Source organism: Carettochelys insculpta, chromosome 6 (assembly GCF_033958435.1).
Source record: "Carettochelys insculpta isolate YL-2023 chromosome 6, ASM3395843v1, whole genome shotgun sequence".
Classification (NCBI taxonomy): Eukaryota; Metazoa; Chordata; order Testudines; family Carettochelyidae; genus Carettochelys; species Carettochelys insculpta.
This window is the reverse complement of record NC_134142.1, coordinates 91,219,412-91,231,435: the sequence shown is the minus strand read 5'-3', so window position 1 is coordinate 91,231,435 and position 12,024 is coordinate 91,219,412. Positions and strand designations below refer to the sequence as shown.

Below are 12,024 nucleotides of genomic sequence, written 5' to 3'. Positions count from 1 at the left end.
CGGTGCTGGCCCCACACTGAGTGTTGCCCAGGGAAGGGGTAACCAGCTGTTCAGACTCAGGGGAAGCCTGTACTGGGCTTTACTCACTTTCTCCAGCTGTTCTATGCAGTGCGTATGCACTACGATTTTGCAGGCTGCACACTTGTGTCTGGTCAGAGGTTTCTGCTGGAAAAGGGAAGGCGCCCATGTTAATGTCAGTGTTTATTCCCGCTTGGGAAGCCTCGGTGCTCCACTCACCCCTCCACTCCCAGGCGGGCGCTCCGGAGAGCGAGCTCCTCAGTGCTGTGCAGTATGAGGAGCCATCAAGAACGAACATGCCATTAGGATCACTGGAAGCAAAGCCTCCTTCCTTGGCCTAAATGCCCCACCCCCAGCCTGCCCCCACCCTCCACTGACCAATCAGTCCCCAGTCTCTCCTGACACTGGCACCAGGCAACCGAGCACGGCCACTGGGGGAGGCCTGGGTGCTGTCCCTCAGGCTGAGGCCCCAGGCATTTCACCCAGCGCTCACAGCTGGACATGACCCGCACCGCTTGCAGGAAGGCACCGGGCTTCCAATTCACGGCTCTTCCTCTTATCGCGATACTTCCCGAAAAGTTCTGGAATCAAATTTTCCCTTACAGCACTTTTTTCTTGAGGTCTCTGCAGTCCCAGCACAGCAACTGTGTGAGCTGTTTTAAATCAACTCAGCCGCTGGACCCCTAGCCACAAAGATGCCCAGAGGCCCTGGCACCGATTGCCAGCTCAGCAGCAGCAGCAGCTTTCCAGACTCAAAGCAGCATTAGCACCAGGCAGAGTCTGGAGCAAAACATCTTCTATCTCCCTCACTGTCCTCACAAGTGTTAACCCTTTCTTTGCTGCACCCCACAATGCCAGAGGACTTCTTCTAATCCAAGGCTACTGAGTGCAGAAAGGGATCCCCAGGTTTCTCCACTAGATGGCAGTGCAGTCTCGTACCTACTTCAAATTGAGCAAAGGATGACAGGGGGGCGGAGGGGGCGGGGGGGTCACTCAGCCTGACTTACCAGCATCTTGGCCACACAGTTCTGTTCCCCAACATAGCAGAAGTCCCCAGAGACACTGGTCTCAAACCAGAGGTGCTCCCCATAGACTGCAGTCTCCTGGAAGGCACAAAATGCTGTTGCACGTCTCCACTAGGTCACAAGAGCCCCATCCTGAGCAGGACCTGGCCTTGGATCCCAGCAGTCACCTCCAACATGAATAATCCCACTGACTGACCCAGGCCCACCAATACAGCGTGCTAGATTAGAGTTAGCTGCACGGGGCCAATGGAACACCACAGGCAGCATGGAAACCCTGGTCTTCAGAGAGGGCACATCCAGGAGGTCTGCCCAAAGCTCCCACTGTCACCCAGACATGTCGGGAACGGAACAGTTCAGCTTGCAGGATGCTCTCCCCTCTAGCTGGGAACAAGGACGCTGCATGGAAAAGGATTCTCCTGGGCAAACTCACCTCATCCAGATTGTCCTTTCCCATCACTCGCTCCGCCCCAGTGTCCCACCCCGCAGTGCGCACCCCAGCTATACGGGGGACTGACAGCTCCCAGCTCACACTGCTGAGCTCAACTGGGCAGCTCTTGCCACACAGGTCAATGGACCCCTTCTGCTCGTCTCTGAATGACCTTCACAGTGCCCAGGCGGGAACCATCCCCCTGCCCTGCCTCCCCCAACCCATTTCTGAACGCAAGGCTTGTGAGGGTGTGGGGCCCGGAGCAGAAGGCACTGCCCCTGCTAGTGCCTGTCCACACTCTGCCCTAGGACGCGAGGTCTTTGAGGACACAGCTCACAATAGGCTCAGCTTTGCCTGTGCAGCACAGGAAGCGGAGCAGAGGGGCTTGTGCATCTTTGCCACCAAGAGCAGTGCCGCCCACCAATCCCCATGGAAGTCAGTGGGCCAATCCCAGACACAGCATGGATGACTGTATAGCGGCAGGGGGGAATCAGGGTGAATGCACTGTCTGTTTTCCTAGCACCAGTTGCTAGCTACAAGCCTATGAACGTATCAAAGCAGGAGCCACCTGATACCGCTCTGTAGGGCTCCTTCTGGGAGCTGTCACAAGCCGAGTGCAGCCGCTGTAATATCCAAATCCGTAGCCAAGCACCCGGAAAATTAGAGGCAACTTACACTCCAGTCCACAGTGTTGCGGATCTGCCTCTCTGATTCACTCCTCAGGGGTAGTGCGAGGCTTGGCTGGGCTACCATATGCTGGAGGCCAGAGTTGGCAATGGCTTTCCTGGAAGAAAGCAGGAGAGGTGGCTATAAAACAGGTGGGAACATAAATGCACACGAGGCTTTGGGAGCGCTGCTGGCAGGAATACTAAAGGGGGCACGGGAGGGGATCTTTCAATGAGGCCATTCAAAGCCAGCAACCTGGACTGAGTCTGAATTCGCCACAATCACAGGATGGGCAATAGCCACCCTCCCTGCATGCCCCATAAGGATGAGCTGGTGAAGGGCTCTCCCCAGCGGTGAAACCAAGGGTCCCACACCTAGTCAGTATGTCTTTGTAGGTGGCTGAGCCACAGAGGAGGCTGAGTGTCTGTCAGAGCATGTGAGCTAAGAGGCCAGGGCTTTGCCCAGGCGTAGCAGACACTCGTGTTTTTAGATCTAGAGGCCCATTGAGGGGCATCAGGTCACATGTATAAAGCTTGAGACTTGGCCTGGTGGGAGCAGGCCCTGCTCCCAAACTTGGGCAGCTTCTCACAGAGGTGGGGACGCTTCTGAAGACCCTGGGACGCCCAGACGTGCACCTCTCACAGGAATGTCACAAATGGACAGGAATCGAGAGCTGGCCAAGTGGGGCAGAGTGCGATGAGAATCGGTTCCCTGTCTCTGCTCACAAGCAGCTCTCGCCGTCTCTAATCCAGGCTGGTTCCGACAAGCTCTTCAACGATTGTAACCCCTCTCCTGCCATGGCAGTGCCGTTTCCAGGAGGGAGCTGGGCAGCCCTTGAGCCCGGCAGCCAGTCGAGCCAGGTGCACTGAGCCAGCTACAGACACTGGGTACACCCTTTCACCATCCCCTCTGATGACCCCTTCTTCACGCCTGCACCTGCCACCAGCAGCTGGGAGAAGCCAGCCAGCACAGGAGTGCTGCAAACAGCTTGGAAGCAGGCTGGGCACTCAGTCAGACACACCCTTGGATAAGAGGCTGACTGGCCTTTGACCTCAGGCCAGAAGACAGGGAAAAGGAAACAATGGGGGCTCTCCCAGTGCCTAGCCAGCATTTGCCACCCTGCACCCACACCAGGAGCTGCCTCCTCCAAGCACAGGGCTGGGAGCTGCAGCTTCCCTCACCCTACCCAGAGACCCAGGCAGACCCTCCAGTTCCCTCTCCTCACTGTCACCACCAGCCCTGAGCCAGAAGGGACTGACACTCTGTGCCAATGGGTCACCCATGCCCTCACGTTCCCCACCGAAAAGCAGACCAGGCCTATGCCAATCCCCTCACTATTCAATACTACCCAGCAACGGCCTGGTGCCTCTCGATCCCTCCTGTTCAGGAACGCCATACATACAGCAGTAATGGGCTCCAGGCTCCGGGGGAGGCACTGGCATAGTTGCCATAGGCAGGCTCCATCCCCAGGCATTCATATCTGGTTGCCAATGGCCTCCTGGCTCCAGGAGGAACTTTCCATCTCTTGGCAGCCAGCCGTGCTCTGTATGGCGGGAGCAGAGGGCCTGGCCTGGCCATCTCCCCTGAGAGCTGTGGCTGGCTGAGGCGTCGGTAGCAGCCCTGCAGCCCGCAGGCTGCCTTGCCGTACACAAACTCCGTGGGCAGGAGGTGGGATGAGTGACGGCGCAGATAATGCGGGGCTCGCAGGAGAGGCCTCGTGCCGAGAGGGTGCAGGGTATGGGGTCTGCTCCTGAGGGGAAGCTTAAGGTGCAGGTTATCCAACCTGGCTCCTGAAGTGACATCTTCCTCCCAGCCACAGCCCTCTTTCAGCTTCTCCCAGGGAGGCTCGGGTCCAGAACCTTCGGCACAGGCCATCCGCCTCCCTTCCTCTTCCTCGCTCATTTGGATGAGGCTGGCCAGCAGCATGGAGGGGCCCATGAGCTGGGTGTCGATGGTGCGCACCTGGCCCCTGCGCTTCTTCTGGACCATGAACCTGGGGCTGAGGTGGGGTGGGGTGGTGCTGGAGCGTCGCCGGGGGCTCAGGCTGCCCTTGCCTGGGGAGCCCAGGCAGGAGAGGCCCTGCAGCTGGGAACTGGACCTGCGGCGCTGCTGCACCAACGAGGCCGAGGGCAGGCCCACTACGGAGCGCCGTCTGGCTTTGCTAGTGGGCACCGACACAACACTGGTATGCTGGGAACCCAAGGACGCCACCTTCCTCCTGAAGTGCCTTTTAAAAAAGGTCTCCATAGTGACAGGGGTGCCCCGAGCAGTGGCTGTTAACACAGAAACCAGCAATTAAAGGGGGAGGGGCTCTCGCCAGACTTCATACCTTCTCTGCAAGCCTCAAGTCAAGATGGGTACTACCACTCTCCAGAAGAGCTTAGAAAGAGCAGCTTGCTGAAGGAGGGGAGGGGTACCCGGGGAAGCCTAACATGGGGCGCAGCTGCTAAGAGACCTACACTGGATACTACAACATTCAAGGCTGATGCAGGACAAGGAAATCCCTGTGCAAGGAAAAAATGGAGAAGTGGGAGAGTAAGAGGCCCAAAGAAAGGGCTTGTCTGGTAGCTCAGGAGCTGGTCATGCGAGAAGAGCCACAAAGACCTGGACTTCCCACACCAGACCAGCTGGCAGACTGGAGACAAGTCCTAGGGGCAGTCGTCTGCATGCAGGAGAGAACAAGCTGGATTCTGCAGCTGGGGTGGGAATGCCATGTAGGCACCATAATCAGCCCTTGTGCCCTACCTGCCAATACACAGAGCCCTTCTAGGATGCTCCAATTTCACCCCCCTCCTGGGGATGCTTGCTATGGCAAGGATAGGAGGGAGGAAAAGGCTCTGGCTATGATCTCGTCTCCATTGGGGTTAAAGGATTCCTGCAGAGAGGAGCAGCCTACCAAAGGGCCAGCCATTCTGCCACAGAAGGGAGCAGAGCTGGGACCAAACCCAGGTGGCATAGCTTCCATCTTGTAGTGCGGTTCTGGGAAGGGATCAGGGCTGCAGATCCCCATCCTTCTGCTGAACAACAAAGGGATCCCAGGCCCCCATGCATGGTGGCTATGAAAGAAAGTACATGTTGTATGGTGCCAGAAAAGGGCATAAGCAGGAAAGCCTCTACACAGGAACCCCCTGCTCCAGCCCAGTTTCCTGCTTAGGAACAGTGCATGCTCTTATAGCAGCTTTCCACAGTGAGACCCACAGCACCTTCTTCAGTAAGCACTTCGACCCCGGCCCTAACAGAGCAGTGTCATGGATATCCCTGGGGAGTCTAGGCCTGGGTGCAAACTCAGTCCACCACTCGCTGGTTAAAAGGCTACCTGGCAGCAGTTGTGCAATGACCAAGCACCACAGGGAGAGTCACAGTGCCACTCTGCAAACCAAGTGCTTTGCTTTGGCTCACTCCGTGCTTGAAAGTTTCCTCCACACAGCTACGGCACTCGGGGCTGTGAAAAATTCCCACCCAGAAGCACAGTAGCCGTGCTGCCTTACCAACTCTTCCCCAGAAGCAGAGGCACTAGGGCCCACAGAAGAATGCTTCTGTCGTCTTGGCCACCCCCACTGGACAAGGAGGTTTATGTACAATGTCAGGAAGGCTCCTTCTGTTGCTTTTAGGCAGGTCTCCACTAGACCCGAAAGTCGCTCCTAGGTACACAATTCCAGCTATGGCAGTTGCGTAGCTGGACTGAATGTATCTACGAGCAACTTATCTGGTCATCCTCACAGAGGGAGGTCGATGGGAGAAACCCTCCAATTGACCCCCCTTACTCCTCATGAGAATAAGGACTACAGGGGTCGACTGCCAAGCCCTAATCGTTCAATTTTATGCACAAAATCGAACCCTGGACGATCGACCCTGATCGGGTCAATCTGCCAGCAAGTGTAGCCGCACCCTAAGAGGGGTCTACACTTAAGCACTAGAGCGACGACGGCCACAGCATTTCAGCAGTTCTGTTCTAGTGCTTGCTGTGTAGATGTGACCTTAAAGAGATGCAGCTGGGAAGCAACACTCACCCCTTGGGTTAGGAACCCTCAAGCCCTTAGGATAATAACACACTTGTCCCCACTGAGACAGTTTCTGTGCCTTTCTGAGCACAGAGCTGGACAGGGTTTCTTGCTGTTCCTAGCTCCCTCCATATCCTGCTTTCGTTACCACAGGGGCTGAGTGGCCCTCTCCGGTCTCTCCTATGTGCTTGTTTTCTAATTACTTCTCAGGGGGTAGTCCAGGCTGCCACTGAGGTCCTCATCCCTGGCTTGAAAGGAGTTGAATTATATAATTGTTTAAACACAACTGCCCTGCCAGCACTAAGTTCACAGCCAGTTCCTAAAACATTTCTCTGCAGCGCACTTCAGGTAAAAAAAAAAAATGAACCCATGTTTTTTAAAGCCAGGTATTGGACTTAGCCCCTACGGGGACATTTGCCTACATTCTCTCTAGAGAAGGTGGTAACATGCTGGGCAGGATGGCACAAGGCACAGAATGATTTCACTGCAGGCATCTGGGAGCTCTCTGCTCCAGTTACACAGTGAGTCCTGCTGGATTTCCTGAAGTCTGCAGGAGAACTGCTTCCCTGCTGGTACCTCCAAGGGTGCATGAAGACAGCTGCCTTCCAGGGAATCTTGGGAAGGCCCCCTCCTTGTGACTGTCCTCAGTTAGTCAATCTCATCTCTTTTGCTGTCCCCAACCAGTTTTCTACAAACAAATACCAAGCGCTGACATTTCTCACGTTACGGAATTCTAGACAGATCAGACCCAAGCGCTCTGAGTTTATAGGCAGAAGCTGACAGTAAATATAGGGCAGAAGGAGCCTGCTTAGGACACAAAGAGAATGGAGACTGGCTAAGAGACTTGGAGCAGGGCTGGGAGATTAATTGGTATCTGCTCTACTCACTCTTCTGCTGGAGAGGACTCAAACAGACTCTCAAGCGGTGTCTGCCCAGTGCTCAAAGCTTGTCAGGTTGCCAGGAAACAGCAGCTGCAGGAGCATTCTCTGCCTCATGACAAAATTTTTCAATGGAGGCAACGTTATCTCACCCACTCTGCACTCCTGTTCTTCAGTTATCGCTCCTCTCCTGCCTCCCCAAACTTCAGTCTCTAGCCACCTGCCCTCAGCCTCCATCTGTTTCTTCTAGCCTTGCTCCCAGCTACAAAGGATTGGCTCTTCGGGTTCTTCTCCACTGTCTTGAAAGCCAGGATGGGAGGGAATGCTGTCCCTAGCCTCTGTCTGTCAGCGGCTGAAGATGGATGGCAGGGGAGGGATTGCTCAATGATTACACGTTCTGTTCCCTTCCTCTGGGGCATCTGGCGTTGGCCTGTGTTGAAAGACAGGATACTGGGCTGAATGGACCTTTGATCTGATCCAGTATGGCCATTCTCATGTTCCTCAGATAGGCTGCAGCTGATGAAATCCTTTGGTATGACATGCCTCAACTCCACTGGCTTTTCTGTAAGTGGTACCACTTTCATATTTGCCTTAATTTGTTCATTTGAACTATGGCCCACCCTTTATGACTCCAAGCACGTATTTTAGGATTTTAATTTCCACTGTATTCAAAAGCTACCCCCATCTTTTCCTCAGTCTCCAGCATTCAGACCCATACTGAAGTACAAGTCTAATTACTCTGAGATTTCCCCCACCCCCCAGTTTGATAGGGACGCTATTACAAAGCACTCCATTCACTTCTCTCCAGCTAGTCCGTACTGTTCCTGGTCTGCTTACCAGTTCCTCATTGAGCTCACTACCAACCTGTACTATCCAACCATCCAGCGCTGATAGAGACACTTTGTGGAAACTGCTGCAACACACCGTGGAATCCCATCCAAAATTATTAACTTGACTCATTCAAAGTATGAATCCTCGACATGCCAAGTTCTTCATAATGGTGTCTTGACAAAATCCTTCAGGATAATCTCAGGAGTGTGACACGGGTGCCTATTGTTATCTTTCCTGTTCTTGATCACCATGGACTGGATTACGAACAGTACAACAGATGCCCATCAACTGGGCATCCATTGGACACTTCTCAAGTAGCTAGAGGACATTGATTTTGCTCATAATGTCACGCGCCTTTCACACGGACATGGAATAAAAGGTCACAACACAAGTCAAAACTGCCTCGTGACCAGACTGAGCATTAACAAGGGAAAGACCAAGACAACGAAGATCAACCAGTCCAACACCACCACCATCACGCTGGGAGAGAGAGAAGATGACCTGGGAGATGTGGAGGAGTTCACCTACCTGGGAGTATTATGGGCAGAGATGGAGGAACAGATAAGGATATCAATGCCAGAATAAGGAAAGCAACAGCTGCATTTAAGACTCTTGTCCCATATGGGAGTTCACAAATAATATCTGCAAAGATGAAACTGCGGATCTTCAAAACAAACATAGAGCGTGTGCTCTTGTATGGCGGCGAGACCTGGAGCACTAAAAAGTCTTCAAATCACAAGCTAGAGGCATTCATAAACAGATGCCTGAGGTACATCCTTCACATCGAATGGCAAGACTTGTCACAAATGAGGAGCTTTTAAACAGAGCAGGACAAGAACCAATTGACATTGAAATCGAAGAAGGAAGCAGGGATGGCTAGGCCGTGCTCCCAGAAAACCATCATCCAGCATAGTCCATCAAGCTCTCACATGGAACCCACAAGGAAAATGCAAAAGAGGAAAACCTCACACAACAGGGAGAAGGTCTACTGAGACTGAAGGCCAACAACTGGGGTACTCCTGGAGTCAGCTAGAAGTTTTGTCCCAAGATAGAGTGAAGTGGAAGAGACTTGTACGTGACCTATGCTCCACTCAGAGTACAAGAGTTAAGTATTAGTAAGCAGTAGTATCCAACTGAACTTCAGCTTCTGTGCCTTTGATAGTGGCGGCCTGCCACCTAAATTTGGTTTTAATTCTGATAATTTTCATACCACTTTTTTCAAGTATCCATCTCCATCTCTTTCAGTCTCCCTCCACTTCCCCTTTGCTCACGCTGACAAGTACATGGTCTGCAAAAAAATAAAAAAAAACACCACACATGCACCTGCACATTTTCTGTAAATTCATTAAGCACCAAGGCAAACAAAAAGGGGCTCAGCAATAAGTCTGAACATACTTCCACTCTACTCTGTGCCTGTGTGCTCGAGGCCTCAACTGGAATCCAGTTCTGGGTGCCAAATTTCAGGAAAGATGTGGACAAATTGGGCAAGGTCCAGACAAGAGCAACAAAACCTATTAAGGGTCTAGAGAACATGACCTATGAGGGAAGACTGAAAGAACTGGGCTTGTTTGGTTTAGAAAAGGGAAGACTTACAGGGGACATGATAGCAGTTTTCGCATACCTAAAAGAGGGTTACAAGGATGAGGGAGAAAAATTGTTCTCCTTGGCCTCTGAGGATAGAAGGGTAATATTGACATTGACACTTGGGATAAACTTGCCCAGGATCACTCAAAATGGAGAGAAGCTGTATGCAATGGCCCCCTGCATTCTGAACGTGTGCTCCTCAGCTCGTTGGCTGACTAGAAGCGCAGGTGGATGGAGAGACTGGCTATCCTCTCAGTAATAGAGTTTGTGGTTCAAGGCCTCATCAGCCACCTGAGGATCCACAACTCCCATGGAAGATAATCAGACCCGGCAACGAGCGATTGCCTGTCATCAGTGTTGAAGCATTCCTTTTACATACACCATCAGACAACTTCTCTCAAAACACAGTTATAAGCCATCCTAAGATCCACAAATACCACGTGTGAACCTTTTCCTCTTTCTATATTCTCCCATGAGAAATCTTAAGGCAAAGACAATATCCTCTGATGACTTGTCTGTCCAGAATCCAAACTGACTGTCACTGACCTTTACTTTTCTTGGTTGTCTCTATCAGTTACTTTCTCCCAGATCTTCAACACATGACTCACAAGTTTAAGGCTGTGGTAATTACCACAGTCTCCAACATCTCTCTCTCTTCAATATGAGTATCAATGTGCTCCTTCTGAAAACCATCAAGTATGTAAAGGGTGTTTGCATTTTTTGATAAGTAATAGATAGTGAGCACATGGTTAACTCTTCCTTCACCCTCTGCCTAGCATATGGTACGTGAAAATCCTAGACCTGTAATTTTAAGGTAAGAATAATCAAATTACAGTAGCATAGTGCTACAAGTGGAAGGCATGACTGTGCATTGCAGACTTCTTTGAAGTTCTAAAGATGGGTGTCTTGTGGGCTGCAGTCCTGCTGAATTGAAAGTGCATACTAAAGGCCTTGTCTACATGACAAATTTTCTGATATTATCCTACCATACTATTAGCATCACTGCAGCTCCATCACAGCTAGCAGCAGTGGCAAGGCTACTGTAAGCCAGCCAACAGGCTTTTAACCACCTGCCATCTAGTGCAGCTCTGGGAAGCCTTACAGAGATGATAACATACTGGCCTGGTCACACTCAGGGTCCTGCTCTTGGTAGACTAATGCCTGTAGGCTGCTGTCATGATGGGAGGGAATGACTTGTCTTAATACAATTTCCATCCTTTTTCAAACTGACATTTTTGAGAGCAAATACACTCAAGCAACCTGTACTCTAAGCTAAAGCGCTCTTGTACCGCACTTTACTAGGGGTCCTTCTATCGGAAAGCTGGAACAGTACTACAGCAACTATGTACCAGGATTGCGTTATTCACTGTCAGGCTGGGACACACATGGCAGCTACCGAACAGCTGCATGACAGCCCAGCTCTAAGAGGGAAGAAGAATCCCATGTCCTGGGAAAACTGCAAGGATTTTAAAGCAGGTTGGCAGAACAGAAGAAATCTTCCAAATTGTGTCATGGGCTCTACACAGGTTTATCTACACAGCATACTGGAGCCCATGGGAAGAAGCCTTCCGCCAGTGAGGGCTGACAGATTCCTGCTAGCAAGGCTTGTACTCTGAAACAAGCTGTGTAATCAGCGCTTCAGAGTCACAGCCTGGACTGCAGCTCATGCTCTGAAGCCCACCGCTGGCACTAGGCTTCACAACTCAAGCTCCCATCCAAACCAAGCCAGTTTTAGACCGTGACCTGAATCTAGTATTGGCTTTGCTCCAAAATATGTAGACCCACCTCTGAGGGCCAGAGCTGATGTGCACTGCAGTGCTGTAGGTGAGGAGGGTGAGCAAGGGGGTTCTGCAGCCTATGTTTGAGGGGCAGAGCTGTGTGCAGAGCCCAGACCTGGAGAAGGACTGTGCATCAGTAGTGAGGGGCATTAACAGGGTTCTGAGATACCCCACAGAAGCCACCGGCCTCAGCCTTTCAGATTTCTAAGAACTTGACTTAGTTGGGGTTGATCCTGCTTGAAGCAGGGGGCTGCACTAGCTGACTTGCTGAGCGGGAGGTCCCCCTCCCTACGATTCTATGACTCCTGTGGTTGGGAAGCCTTTTAAAGTAGTCTTTGATGATAAGATAGGAAGGAACATTCAGCGCCTCTCACTTTTCCAAAGTAAGCATCAGTGGGGACACATCGGACAAAGGAGCCTTGAGGAGACAATCTAGCATTCATCAGGGGGAGGGAAAGAGAAAATGTCCCATTCTCCAGGCCCTGGCTCTTGTCACAAGCAGCTCTGCATCATCATTATAATCCCTCTGTGTTCACTAAGTGGAGGCTTTGATCTGCTAATGATCTGAAAGCAAGGTCGTGATGAGTTTTCCTAATGGGGACCATATCATTCTGACAGAAGGCAGATGGGGTCACAGCACAATAAACTGTCTGCAAATGTCACGCAGGCTTGGTCCTCCAGCTCTTACTTCTAGAAGAGATCATGAATAAAGTAAGCTTGGGAAGAGCCTTTTCCCCCAGGCAACACATCTCTGCAGTCCCAGGCTAGAGAATTTCCTGGCCAGGTTTAGTTTGTTCAAAAAGAAACGGCTACAGA

General features: G+C 51.8%; 1 protein-coding gene across 8 annotated transcripts in view; it reads right to left on the bottom strand.

Moving 5' to 3' along the window:
- The window catches only part of DGKZ (diacylglycerol kinase zeta), an 89,017-nt gene that overhangs the window by 41,379 nt on the left and 35,614 nt on the right, over positions 1-12,024 (bottom strand). For 4 of the 8 annotated variants that reach the window (XM_074997571.1, XM_074997572.1, XM_074997573.1 and 1 more), the window contains exons 2-5: positions 3,920-4,409; positions 2,146-2,254; positions 1,026-1,121; positions 88-165 (exon numbers count right to left, since the gene is read on the bottom strand). In XM_074997571.1, coding sequence (XP_074853672.1) covers positions 88-165; positions 1,026-1,121; positions 2,146-2,254; positions 3,920-4,383 — 747 coding nt within the window. In that variant the 5' untranslated portion in view covers positions 4,384-4,409. Of the gene's footprint in view, positions 1-87; positions 166-1,025; positions 1,122-2,145; positions 2,255-3,538; positions 3,848-3,919; positions 4,410-12,024 lie in introns of those variants that run through there. The other 4 variants (XM_074997575.1, XM_074997578.1, XM_074997579.1 and 1 more) reach the window with 2 other exon arrangements.